Source organism: Cololabis saira, chromosome 8 (assembly GCF_033807715.1).
Source record: "Cololabis saira isolate AMF1-May2022 chromosome 8, fColSai1.1, whole genome shotgun sequence".
In the NCBI taxonomy this organism is placed as follows: Eukaryota; Metazoa; Chordata; class Actinopteri; order Beloniformes; family Belonidae; genus Cololabis; species Cololabis saira.
Window position 1 is genome coordinate 13942175 of NC_084594.1, and position 13488 is coordinate 13955662.

The window sequence follows — 13488 nt, forward strand, 5'->3', positions numbered from 1 at the left end:
AGGCGTCGGCAGTACATGCCGCTTTCAGTGTGAACGCTCCAAAGCGAGATGCTGGCGTCGGGAGATTTTTTAAGCTTTCAGTGTGAACGCAGGGTAACAAGGCAGTTAATTTCAACTATTAAAATCACACTTGAGTATTTTAATTAAACTGAATGAAAATAGAAACCAGTGTGATGCTTCAAGCTCCACTCCGGCGAAGGACTACTAATGTGAGCTTCATATTTTCCAACTTGGCAGAGTTGTCCTGCTCACTCACCTCATTCCCCCCCACGTCCCCCCTTTGCCTGTCTAACATCTTTTATTGTATTTCTTCCTTTCATTATTTTTTCTTCCACCCCGGGTGAAATGCATTAACATCAGCAGTGAACAGAGAGCCAGAGAAGCAGGATTGTGACCTTAAATCTGCCAGATTAAATCCCCAGATAGGCTAAGGAAAGTGAGAAGTGAACGTGGATGAGTAACGCCGGCCGTCCCTAAACAACTGCCACAAAGACGCCCCTGAGTAACACTGAGGACGTGTCGGTCTTTGATGAGAAAAATGCAGGTGTGTTTTCCCTCGTCGGATGAAAGTTAGCAATAAAAATGGTCTAACTCTCCACCGTAGATCTACATCGCGCCCAAAGCAGCCATCTTTCCCCTGGAGGGTCTGGAGGGCGCTGAAGCGGAGGCCGCGCTGCTCAACAACATGCGCGTGTACGGCACCCTCCTGCTGACCTCCATGGCCACGGTCGTGTTCGTCGGGGTGAAGTACGTCAACAAGCTGGCCCTGGTGTTCCTGGCATGCGTCATCCTCTCCATTCTGGCCGTCTACGCTGGAGTCATCAAGACCGGCATCGACGCCCCAGACTTCCCGTAAGCAGCTCCGACCGAGACACTCCGACAGAATATGAGTCGACCCACAAAACGCAACTGTATTTCTAAGTGTAACAAATCTGAGAAAGTGTAAAACACTCAAGACTCCAGCTGGTAATCCTGAGTGCTGCAAACTCTCCAGATCACATCCCTCTGCTCTATAATCCTATTCGTATAAAACAGCAACTCAAGCAATTCAAAAGTTTGGAAATATACAGTATAACTTGATAAGTATTGAATTCAACTTTCTGCTGTTTCTGCTTTGTCATGTTTCCACGCCTGTTAAGATTCGATCCAAATGTTTACCGGTTTGGTTAATTTAAAGTCCAAAACTGAGCAACATGTGGATGAAAAGCTAATATCATAATTATAATGGCAGGTTTTATTCTGCAGATTACTGCGGATGTAATACTCATTAAAATGTCTGTTTCGGGGCCAGATGTCGACATCGTTTTCATGTGCAATCACAATTTGAAATTGAAAGCAAGCATGAATCTTTAGCCAATTTTAGTCACCGTTACAGTTGTCGAACCATGAAATGTTTAATTAGCCATGAAGAAATCCCAGGTAGAATAAGAAATGTTATGACTATCATTTATTGTGACACTGTGAACCTTTTGTCTCTGTTTCCTCCAGCGTGTGCGTCTTGGGGAACCGCACTTTGGTGTGGAAGACCTTCGACGTTTGTGCCAAGACCATTGAGTCGGCTAACGGCACAGTCACCACCCAGCTGTGGTCCATGTTCTGTGATTCTCCTCTCCTCAACGCTACCTGCGACGCCTACTTTGCCGCCAATAACGTCACTCGGATCCAGGGCATTCCCGGGGTGGCCAGCGGCATCCTGTCAGGTTGGTCCGAGCACTCTGGATGCACCGGTGTATGAGTTTATCTTCGTGCTGCAAGCAAGTAGTTGAGGTCCTTCTGTGTTGCTGTTAATTTGGTTTGAAGGATTTAATTTCAGCCTTTAATGTGTGCAAAAACAACGTGGAGAAGTTGTCTTAAATTAAGTGCATCACTGTTTCATTTCTGTGTATTTGTTTATACCCCTGCTACAGTAAGTGAAGAAACGTCACACTTTCCATAGAGTCACAATCTCTCTGTATCCAAAACAGTCGTGTCACATGTGAAGGCTTAGCTTAGTTTAGTTTTAGTTTATTTATTTGGCAATATAAGACTAATATGAACAAAAAATGAAAAACAATGAAATAACATGCAAGGAAAGGAAGAAGCCTGGTGGCTTATATAGAATCCTTTCCATATATGAATAAAAAACCAAACAAAGCTACACAAGGGAGAGTAAAAAAAAACAAAAAAAACACAAGAAAATGTAACTCAGATCAAATAATGAACATTACAAAGATGAAACGATAAGAAAGTTCTTTAAATGTTTTTTGAATATTGGACAGGATGGTGATGATTTAAGAGATTTATTGAGTGAATTCCACAAGTGGGGGCCTCTGAAAGTGATGAAAGATTGATGTTTCCATGTTCTACAAAACGGTAAATTAAAATCATCTTTGTGCCTTGTGGCATAAGAATGAATATCGGAATTAACACAAAAGAAATTATGAAAAGAAGAAGGAAGACTCCTAAAACAAAAACTATTTCTCAAATGGAAAACACAACAACATATGATATACTTTGTTTTCGTCATCAGCATGGCTCGTTTTATCGACTGAACATGTCACAAAGCTGCAAGATAGACCTTGGCCTTTGCCTGGATCAATCCAGGAAATGTTAGATTAGTCAGTTTCACCAAGACGGAGCAGGAGGAGGAGGTTTCATCACCCTGGGCCGATTGAACCCCCAACTACTGAAAGCGCAAAGCGAGCTGAACCCTTTTCCAGTCTCATATTTCATAGAAGAGCTTGCTAGTCGAAGGTTTTACTGCTATAAATCTGAGCCCATGCATTAGATGGTGTCATTGTCAATTCAGCTCGTAGAAGGATGAATGTTTTTCTGTTTTAGAGATTTCAATCAAGGAAGATAGATAGCAATGAATAACAAGGACCAAATAATGTCACAGTTGGTTATTTTTAAAACTGACCTGCTGCCTGAATGAATATTGTTTTCTTCGACATGCAAATGCACTTTTTTTTGATAACCTTTTGCTGCATAACAACTCACTTTGATACAGAATACCTCCAAATCCAAGTAATTCAATTCAGTTTAATTCAAAAATGCTTTATTAATCCCCGAAGGGCAGTCAATGACATGTAACATGGCTTTAATTGTTACACTTATTTGTTTTTCAGCTTTTAGTTTAGTTTTTTTTACTAATTTTGGCAAACATAGCTGTTAGCAGTGATCAGAAAATGATCCTCAGGATTTGAATATTTTCGGCTTCACTGTTGTTTACTGTCAAGGGCCCGCTAGTATGTTCTTATTATTACAAACACACCTCCGAACCAGTGTTTGTGCAGGCTCAGCCCCGTCAGGATTGCTGCGAACAAAGTGTGGGAAGGCATTTTATTTTTTTCTTATTGTAGCCTCGGAAAAAATGAAGAGCATCAATCTAATCACATTGAACTGTGACTTATGAGCAGCTGAGTAGCGAAGCAGCTCCAAAGTATCTGTTTGCATCATCCTACACTGAACTCTTTGTTTCTGATCCAGAAAACATGTTTGGGAACTACTATGAGAAGGGGGACCTAATTGCCAGGAAATACATGTCGTCCGCGGAAGAGCAGGACGACCCTTTGACCAATTCTAACCGCTACGTGCTAGCCGACATCACGAGCTTCTTCACAATGCTGGTGGGCATCTACTTCCCCTCGGTGACAGGTGAGCATCGCTTTCTCAAATACTGTTACGTTTCTGATGTTGTCCACCAGGTGTGGCTCTAAAATGTCCCCTATTGTCCTGATTCTACATAAGCCTGTGTTGAAAAATATGTCTAAAGATCGATTTTTATTTTTTATTTTTTTTTTTGGGGGGGGGGGTTATTTTATTTATTTACGGTATGTTTTTTTTTTGTTTTTTTTCATCATTACTTTACAACTTTTGGTTATTTTTTTGTTTATCCCCAAAAAAGGAATGTTTTGTTGGACACGAGAATAACTGGTGCCATGTTTTTGCCTTTAAATATGTTTAAAGGTATGAAAACATTAAAGTGTTAGGTTATAATTGCATAAATTGTCTATATTTCATTACTTTATATACTGTCTTGGGGTTACATTTGCAAAAAATGATAAAAACCAAATGCTCAAAAATTAAAAACCAAAATAGACCAAAAATGGAACAAATAAAAACGGAATGTGGGAAAAAATAAAACTGATTTCATCCGTCTCTGTTTCCTCCCTGGATCTGTTTGATAATTCTGACCCACACGACGTTTCTGAAAGCAGTTCTATCAGCATTCTGGGAGGTGATTGGTCCTTAGAGCATCATTAGCTGCAATACTTGCTGTTTAATCTCAATATAATACTAGTATTAATATGTTGCAGAACTACAGTCATATAATTCATGCAACAGCCGAAAAAACAGTTTTAATAACACTAATCTTAAGAATCAGAATCGAATCGATTCTTGACATTTGAATCGATCCCCAGCCCTACTTCTACATAAGTCTGTCGACTTTCTGTCACATTTCTTTATTTTTCTTCAGTATTGTTGGAACTTCACCTTGTTTTTCTCCAGGAATCATGGCCGGATCCAACCGCTCTGGAGATCTGCGTGATGCTCAGAAGTCCATCCCTATTGGGACCATTGCAGCCATCACCACCACCTCCATCGTCTGTATCCTCTCACTGCTCCTCCTCTGACGGACGCCCAAGGGCTCAGTCATTGTATTTTTCGACTGTCAATAGGATCCGTGGCTGAAGAACTGAAGTATTTGTCACTGTAGCTATAAAAAACACTCACGGTGGCCTGTGGGAGTCTCATCATTAAAGGTCAGGATTTTGAAATGTAGAAAGGTCATAACTGTGATCACACCAGTCTAAATCTGGCAGTTTTTGAAAAGTACACATGCAGGATTACCGTGATTAATGGGGGATGACATTTGGCCTTCACTTTAAAATCACGGTGACGAGGCCTCAGAGAAAATATTGTTCTGCTGTGGCCTGTTTTTGTTTTGTTAAAGAGTATGCTCACGTTTGTTATTCTTCTTGGCTTCATTTAAAGTTTTCAAAAGCTAACTACTAAACATGTGTCGCTACAAAAGCAGCCGTGTCTGATGTTCTCCAGCGTTACTTTAAATAATCAGCCTGTGGTCTTCACAAATTTCATTAGGAGTTGTAATTGCATCATGTGGCTGCCTGAGCGAGCGCAAGTTAATAAAGCTGAGGGATGTTTGTTACGGTCTCACTAACCTCTGAGATATCATCCTAAGCAAAATCAGTTCATGTCTTTTCCCACCAAACTTAGTTAATGGGTTCATCAGGTAAATAAATGCAACTTTAGAAGAAAGATTTTCAAATTGTTTCCGTCCAGTGTCATCACTGTCTGGACACAAGAAATTATTCATTGGGAGGGAAGGGGGTTATAATTTAAGGGGAAACCTAAACTTCAAATCTTTATTTGTGCGTACAACAAAAAGAAGTTTTTTTTGTATCAGTTTTAGGGGTGTAACGGTACATGTATTTGTATTGAACCGTTCGGTATAGCGTGTTCGGTTCGGAACGGAGGCGTACCGAACGAGTTTCCACACGGACATATTAAGTAGAGGACCGCACGTTGTGCTGCAGAGCGCTGCTGCAGCTGCACATATGCAGTTGCGCTCACACCGAGAAACAACAAGCAACAGTTGTAGCCGACGTCATGGCTAATGCCGCTAGTATTGGCAATAACCCGTGCTTATTAATCAGAAAACACAGGTTAAACATCATGACCAAATCCGCTCCGACCCGCTGTGTCAGTATCACCGCCATGGGCGTCAGTTTGATTTCAGAAGTGCTGGGGACATTTACCATAAACCTGAGTAAGGTTTGAAAAGTGCTGGGTACGAGCTAGGCCCATTACTTCCGAATTGAGGTTTCATGATAAATAATAGGCATTGCATTAGATGATGCGTATTGACGCGATATTGTCCCCATATTAAAAGCCATCTGCGCGGTCTTATTTAGGTCGTCGGAAACATCATATACATATTGCAAGCCTTTTATTATTTTAATATTGCTGATCATGGCTTACAGCTTAAGAAAATATCAAATATCCTATCTCAAAAAATTAGAATATTCTGGGAATCTTAATCTTAAACTGTAAACCATGATCAGCAATATTAAAATAATAAAAGGCTTGCAACATTTCAGTTGATTTGTAATGAATCCAGAATGTATGACATTTTTGGACTCCAGAAAAATAAAGGACTTTATCACAATATTCTAATTTTCTGAGACAGTCCTGTAAACTTGTTTATGTCGTTGTGCTGAACCACTTGGGAATATCCATGGTTACTTTGTTAACGGAGCAGCAGAGAGCAGCGTCTTGCTGCTGCAGCAAACTGCGCGCTGGAAGCAGATGAGTGACGGACACTGGCTGATTTATGGTTCCGCGTTGCACCAACGCAAAGCGTACGGCGTAGGATACGCAGGGATGCGAACGTACGGTACGCGACGCTGCGTAACCTACGCCGTAGGCTACGCCGTCGATTTAACGCGGAACCATAAATCAGGCGCATTTGTCAGTTTTTTCAGACTTTTCGTCTTTTCAACTGAGCATGAAGACACATAAAATGAGGGTGCAATGCATGCTTATGCACCCTCGTAGAACCGGGCCTGAACGCAACTTTTAATTCCCAATTCCCAACTCCTACCTGGAGGTGAAGCCCGAGTCCTCCCCGCAGCGCTGTCTGTCACACACATATACAGATCTGGGCACAGACAGCAGGTCCTGTTGTCCCGCCACTAAGATTTTGCTGGCCTTAATGTTTCCTGTGTTTTATTTTGTTCATTATTGATACATTTAGTGTTGATGTGTGTGTAACAGACGTGTGTATGGGGCGTTAATGAAAATACGGGACAAATCGCGTCTTACTTAATTTTTTTTTTTTTAAGTGGTGGGGACAAATCTGCTCGTCAGACAAAGTGGTGGGGACGCGTCCCCACCGTCCCCGGCGTAAATGACGCGCCTGATCACCGCTGACAGACTGCAGCTTCACCTGAATTATGGTTCCGCGTTAAATCGCCGGCGAGCCGACGGCGGAGGTGCGGTGTGCGTCGCCGCGTACCCTACGCCGTCTGAACGCAGAACGCAGAACGCTGCGTTCTGCGTTCTGCAAAGGCAGAAAGCAGGGTTTTAAATGTTATTTAATCTGAGCAACAACTTTAAACTGTTCAGTATTGCATTTGTTCAATTTTGCACATTTGATGTAGAAAAGATTTGTTTTTAAGATTTAAGATTTTGTTGTTTATAAGTCTGAGCCTTATAAATGTTATTTAATCCGAGCAACAACTTTAAACTGTTCAGTGTTGCAACTGTTCAATTTTGCACATCAGGGAGATATTTTTTTTAAGTCTGAGCTATTTTGTTATGTTATGTTATTTTGTGTGTGTGTAATAAAAAACTAGCACGTTTATATTTTGCATTTTGTTTTCTTACTGTACCGAAAATGAACCGAACCGTTACCTCCAAACCGAGGTACGTACCGAACCGAGATTTTTGTGTACCGTTACACCCCTAATGAGTTTGTGGAATCAAACTGTGGAATGATTTGAATTTGGAGTTAAAAGAATGTACAAACATAAAACAATTTAAGAAGAAATATAAAGACATAGTTTATTTGAGGTATAAAAGTGAAGAGTGTTTAAAGATCAGCAGCTGTGTGCGTTTTTCTATTTCGTCATGTTGTCTTTGTATGTTTGTATAGATATACATATTATATTTATATCATAGTTATATTTATATCATAGTCATATTATATTTATATCATAGTTACTGTATATTATATTTATGATAGAGCTTACATTTGGTATTAAAAAGGTTATTTTTGTAAAAATGATATATATTTATTTATACAAATTAGTGTATAGTATAAAACGTAAATACAGGCATATAATGTATGTTTAGTTGTGGAAAGGGGATGGGATTAAATAAGTTTATAGTTATTCCCACTCCTTTTCGAACATGTAACTGAAATATGTTTTTTGATGTGTTTTTTTTTTAATTCTTTATGTGGTGGAATGCCCACCTGTATTTGTTTCTCTTATCTTTTTTCTTTTTTTTTTTTTTTATACATGTTCGAAATAAATAAAAACGAACGAACGAACATCAGTCAAATAATCAATAGTCACCATTAAAAAACTATTTCTGTGCGGTAATGTTACTTTCCTCATCTTCGACTGCTCAGACATGTCCAGCGTGATTCTGTTCGGTGCGTGCATCGAGGGAGTGGTCCTTAGGGACAAGTAAGTCCATCCCCGATTTATCGCCGAGATATTTTGAAGATAAAGAAGACATTAATCTGCTTCTGATACCGTTTGTAAATACTGCTGATCTCTTTTAGGTTCGGAGAAGGCGTCCACGGCAACCTGGTGATTGGCACATTGGCGTGGCCGTCACCCTGGGTCATCGTGATCGGCTCCTTCTTCTCCACCTGTGGAGCGGGGCTTCAGAGCCTGACGGGAGCTCCCCGTCTCATGCAGGCCATCGCCAAGGACGGCATCGTGCCCGCTCTACGGGTCAGTCCGCGCTTCTTTGTGACGTACCCCGTACAACTAGGGTTGCCACCCGTCCCGTAAAATACGGAATTGTCCTTTATTTGAGAAAAAAATGTTGCGTCCCGTATTGAACTAATACGGGACGCGATTTTTCCGGATTTTCATTAACGCCCCATACACACGTCTGTCACACACACATCAACACTAAATTTAACAATAATGAACAAAATAAAACACATGAAACATTAATGCCAACAAATAAAGGTTTAACATATCTTGCTTTGTATGTAATAAGACTAGGTAATATATTAGTTTCACCTTTTAAGTTGAAGTATTGAAATAAATTAACTTTTACACCATATTCTAGTTGAATTATTGAAATAAGTTAATTTTTACACCATATTCTAGTTGAATTATTGAAATAAGTTAACTTTTACACCATTTTCTAGTTGAATTATTGAAATAAATTAACTTTTACACCATTTTCTAGTTGAATTATCGAAATAAATTAACTTTTACACCATATTCTTCACCTGTATGTATATACATCTTGGCTGATGTGGACGTACAAGCATAGGAGGATATTTCAGTTGCTAGTATGGTTGGCTGTCTGTACAGTCATGCAAGTTCAATGCTATTAAAGCACTTTAAACTTTAAATCAAAGCATTTTGTGTTTTCCTATAAAATAAACGCATTTATATGCAGTTTAGAAGTTTTGGGGCTTTTTTTTGGCGCCTGCGCTGCTGAAAACGGGGCGTCCTTTATTTCTATTTCTGAAAGGTGGCAACCCTACGTACAACCGTACAAATGTAGTGATACTGGGACTGAGAGCAACCACTAAAGTTAAAGAGCATTCCCCCAACAGCTTCCTGCAAATATTTCACAATAAAAGCATTTTAAAGAAATGAAGGGTGTATACCCACTGAAACGCTAGGGGGCTCATAATTTGAAAAGGATGCAGATCGTGTTACATTTGTATTAATAGTGTCATGCATTAACTTCAACATGGGTGCAATATTTCTTAGTAAAATACAACGAATTACACTTAAAGAGTAAAAGAAAGTCATGTTACCCTCAGTAGTTTAGGTAGATAAAGGTCTCGGTCACATTTGAGTAAAATAATAATCTATTTCTACAAATGTCAGAGGATCTTTTTAAAAATATATATACAGTAATCCCTCACTATAACGCGGTTCACCTTTCACGTCTCCCTGCTTCACGGATTTGCATTGTGCATCGTGTTCTGCATTCTGATTGGCTAAACAGTCTCGGCGCTTCTTCACTTCCTGTCTCAATAACGTTGGTCGCTTAGCAACAGTGCTGAGAACGGCCAATGAGCTTCAGTGAGCAGCTCAAGAACGGGACCCTTTGATGAATCGTTCATTACAGTTCTCAAATATAATCGATGGCATGGCGTGGCATGTCGGTTTATAAGAATCTTTTTGCCCAGAAGAAAAAAGACCGACAACAACTACCCATAACTATGTTCTTCTCTCAAAAAAACACACCTGCACCGCGGGCGTTAGAAGAAAAAGACGCTACAGAGCGAGTCAGGATACAGCAGCAGTCAGAAGAGCAGTGAAATACGTGCGAGTCACAGTTTGTCCTACTGTACTTATTGTATTTTTCATTTTCTCCCGTTCAAATCCAATTAATCGGGTCGCGGTGGGGCGGGGCTGATCTAAAAAATAAAGCTTACTACTTCAGGGATTTCACTTATCACGGGTTCTTTTTGGAACGTAACCCCCGCGAAAAACAAGGGATTACTGTACTTTATTATCACGGACCCCTTGCAATTACACCACGGACCACTAGGGGTCCGCGGACCCCCGGTTGAGAATCACTGCACTACAGAACAGTAGTGATCACATGTTTTTTTGTGTGTCTTTCTTCCAGATCTTCGGTCATGGGAAGGCCAACGGGGAGCCCACATGGTCCCTCCTCTTGACAGCTTGTATTTGCGAGACTGGCATCCTCATCGCTTCCCTGGACGCAGTGGCTCCCATTCTCTCCATGTGAGTTACATCTATTTAGGAAACAAAAGAACATTTGGAGGGTTCAGAGCAGTCCGTTTTATATTTCCTCGTATGGAGATGCCCAACTTAATAAGCACAGGATTCATCTTGTTACACAAAGATTGCAGATCGTGTTTCTGCCTTGGTAGCACACCACTTTAGATTGCGTTTGAATCGCATTAGGTCACATTACATAAGCGGAGCTGTGCCGTAAACTGATTAAATGTGTGTCCTCCAGGTTCTTCCTGATGTGCTACATGTTTGTCAACCTGGCGTGCGCCCTCCAGACGCTGCTGAGGACTCCGAACTGGAGACCCCGCTTCAAGTTCTATCACTGGTCTGTTCAGCAGCTACGAAGTAAAAAAAAGCAGCTCTTTTTTTGTTTTTTTTCCTGTTTCAAATCAAACGTCTCATTTTAAAGTCTTCGCTTCTGCTCCGCAGGGCTCTGTCTTTCCTGGGGATGAGCTTGTGTCTGACTCTCATGTTCCTCTGCTCCTGGTACTATGCCATCGTCGCCATGGTAATCGCCGGCTCCATCTACAAGTATATCGAGTTTGCAGGGTGAGTTGTCCTCAAAGCCCAGGAGATATTGGCATTAAGTTTTTGATTATTGTATTGAGTGTGATGTTTCCTTGTTTTTTTTTTATTTCACAATAATTTTCACAATTCACATTTTCACATTCACAATTTCTATTTTACCCACATTCCTACCCTCTCCATAATTACCGTAGGGAAAAAAAAAACAAAACAAAAAAAAAAAAACATACATTAAGGGAGAACAAAATTAAATAAATACTAAAAAAATAAATAAATAAAAAATATAATGGCAGCAACAGCGATATCAAACAATATATATATACATGCATACATGCAAACATACATACATATAACGCACAAGTTCGAAAATAGAGATACTCATTGGTCCCCTTTGGAAAAATTATCCAGTTTTGAAAATAATGAAAACCAAAATTCTTGAAAAATATGACCACGGTTGTATTTTTCCAAAGTTAATTTTTCCAATGGTAAAAAAACTGAAATTTGATCCAAAAAAAACTTGAAAGTTGGAGGGGAATCATCTTTCCAAAGTAAAAGTATGCATTTCTTAGCGAAGTATGTGACCATAATTAATATCCTGCTTTTTTTCCGGTCTAACTGAAGATCCAGTGTGTCATTTAATAAATACAAATTGGAGCTTAACTCAAAATTAATTTCTAATAGTTTCCTTGTTTTTGGTTTGGGATTTATAGGAAAACATGTATTTTTGTTGTTTTTTTCTCGCTTTTCCACTTAACTTGTAACCGTTTATGAAAGTGCATCTGTCTATGTATCGGTGTCCGTACCTCTGAGACTCCTTCAGTAATCGATACATGCTGGAAGTCGTAGTGTTTGAGTGTTTGAGTGTTTTGATTCTCTAAGCTGGACGACTTTAACCAGTCATCATCAAACACTGCGACATGACAGACATCCGTTCATTTGTTTTGGTGGGCTGACTGTATCACTTTTTAAACTCAAAAACGAAGCTGCAAAACTGTCGTTGGTGTTTTGACTGCCGAGCTCTGATTGGCACTTGTGGGTGTGTCACAGTGCCGAGAAAGAATGGGGTGACGGGATACGAGGTCTGTCTCTGAGTGCGGCGCGCTTCGCTCTCATGCGGCTGGAGGAAGGTCCCCCACACACCAAGAACTGGAGGTACATGAATACACACTCTGTGTTGTTTTATCCTGTCTCTAATTAACATAGAAATGAACAACATGTTTGAACATGCTCAGTCGTTCCCTCGTTACGGCTGTCAAACAACACAAAGTGTTTGTGAATACAGATTTCCCAATGAACCTCTCATGCTAGTTTTCCCCATTTCTTTTTCCCAACAAGGACTTTTAACATTGCGAATTTTGTCACTCCTCTTTTCTTCCCTTCTCCGTCCGTCTCGGCCGTCGTCTCCCCCGTGCGTCGCATGGTCTGCTCTCTCTCCGTATTCAGGCCACAGCTGCTGGTGCTGGTGAGCACGGACGCAGAGCAGAATGTGGAGCAGCCTCGACTGCTGTCCCTGACCAACCAGCTCAAGGCGGGAAAAGGTTTAACTATCGTTGGGACGGCTCTGCAGGGCAGCTTTCTGGAGAACTCCGACCGGACTCAGCGCGCAGAGCAGGCGAGGAGTTTTTTTATAAGCTGATGACAGTCTGCAAACTCCAGACATCAATTATAACAAAAAACATCTAAAAACATAAAAAAAACATCTCAAACAGAATGATAAATTGGATGAATGTGAGGCAGGATTCATCTAAAATGATAACGTGTGAAAAAATGCAATAGAACAAAAGAAAAGTACTACTGTAAATGTTATACAAGTTTTTAAAAGGTTTTTTTTATGATTATTTTGGTCCTTTATTTGCATATTATTAGTATCTTTCTTGTTTTTTTGTACTGTGAGCATTATTCTCCCTGTTTTTACTTTATCATAGGCCATGCGTAAGCTGATGGAGACTGAGAAGGTGAAAGGCTTCTGTCAGGCGACCGTGTCCTCAAACCTGCGCGATGCTACATCACATCTGCTCCAGGCCAGTGGGCTGGGAGGCCTGAAACATAACGCTGTACTGGTTTCCTGGCCACGCAACTGGAAGCAAGGAGATGAGGACCAGACCTGGAGGAACTTCATCGGTGGGTTGCAGGGAGAAAATAAAATAAAAAAAAAGATTGTGTCTGAAAGACCTTAAGTCTAAATGCACCATATTTTTATTTGTGTAAACTCTTAGGATAGGGCTCAAAGATAAATAGTGCAACTGGAGCATCGCAGCACAGAGATGTTTTCATTTCCTCAGCCTGTTGTAGTCAGTCACCATCCAATCAGAAGGTTTGCAGAAATAAACGTACTTACAGCCTGGTTCAAAAAACATTTTTGGTCTACAACGTTTGATTTCACACCCATGACAACTCTGAAGGGGGTGAATTTTTTTTAACCATGCTAGGAGAAATGATATAAATCAATACATTTATTTCTAAATTGATTTGATTGACAGCTGGC

The 13488-nt window shown here is 40.3% G+C and overlaps 1 protein-coding gene across 4 annotated transcripts in view; it reads left to right on the plus strand.

The window, feature by feature from the left end:
• slc12a5a (solute carrier family 12 member 5a) overlaps positions 1–13488 on the plus strand; it is a 239261-nt gene that overhangs the window by 203828 nt on the left and 21945 nt on the right. For all 4 annotated transcript variants that reach the window (XM_061726813.1, XM_061726814.1, XM_061726815.1 and 1 more), the window contains exons 7-18: positions 605–852; positions 1489–1700; positions 3469–3636; positions 4492–4590; positions 8141–8198; positions 8297–8471; positions 10348–10466; positions 10705–10803; positions 10908–11027; positions 12051–12155; positions 12447–12615; positions 12929–13124. In XM_061726813.1, coding sequence (XP_061582797.1) covers positions 605–852; positions 1489–1700; positions 3469–3636; positions 4492–4590; positions 8141–8198; positions 8297–8471; positions 10348–10466; positions 10705–10803; positions 10908–11027; positions 12051–12155; positions 12447–12615; positions 12929–13124 — 1768 coding nt within the window. The remainder of the gene's footprint in view (positions 1–604; positions 853–1488; positions 1701–3468; positions 3637–4491; positions 4591–8140; positions 8199–8296; positions 8472–10347; positions 10467–10704; positions 10804–10907; positions 11028–12050; positions 12156–12446; positions 12616–12928; positions 13125–13488) is intronic.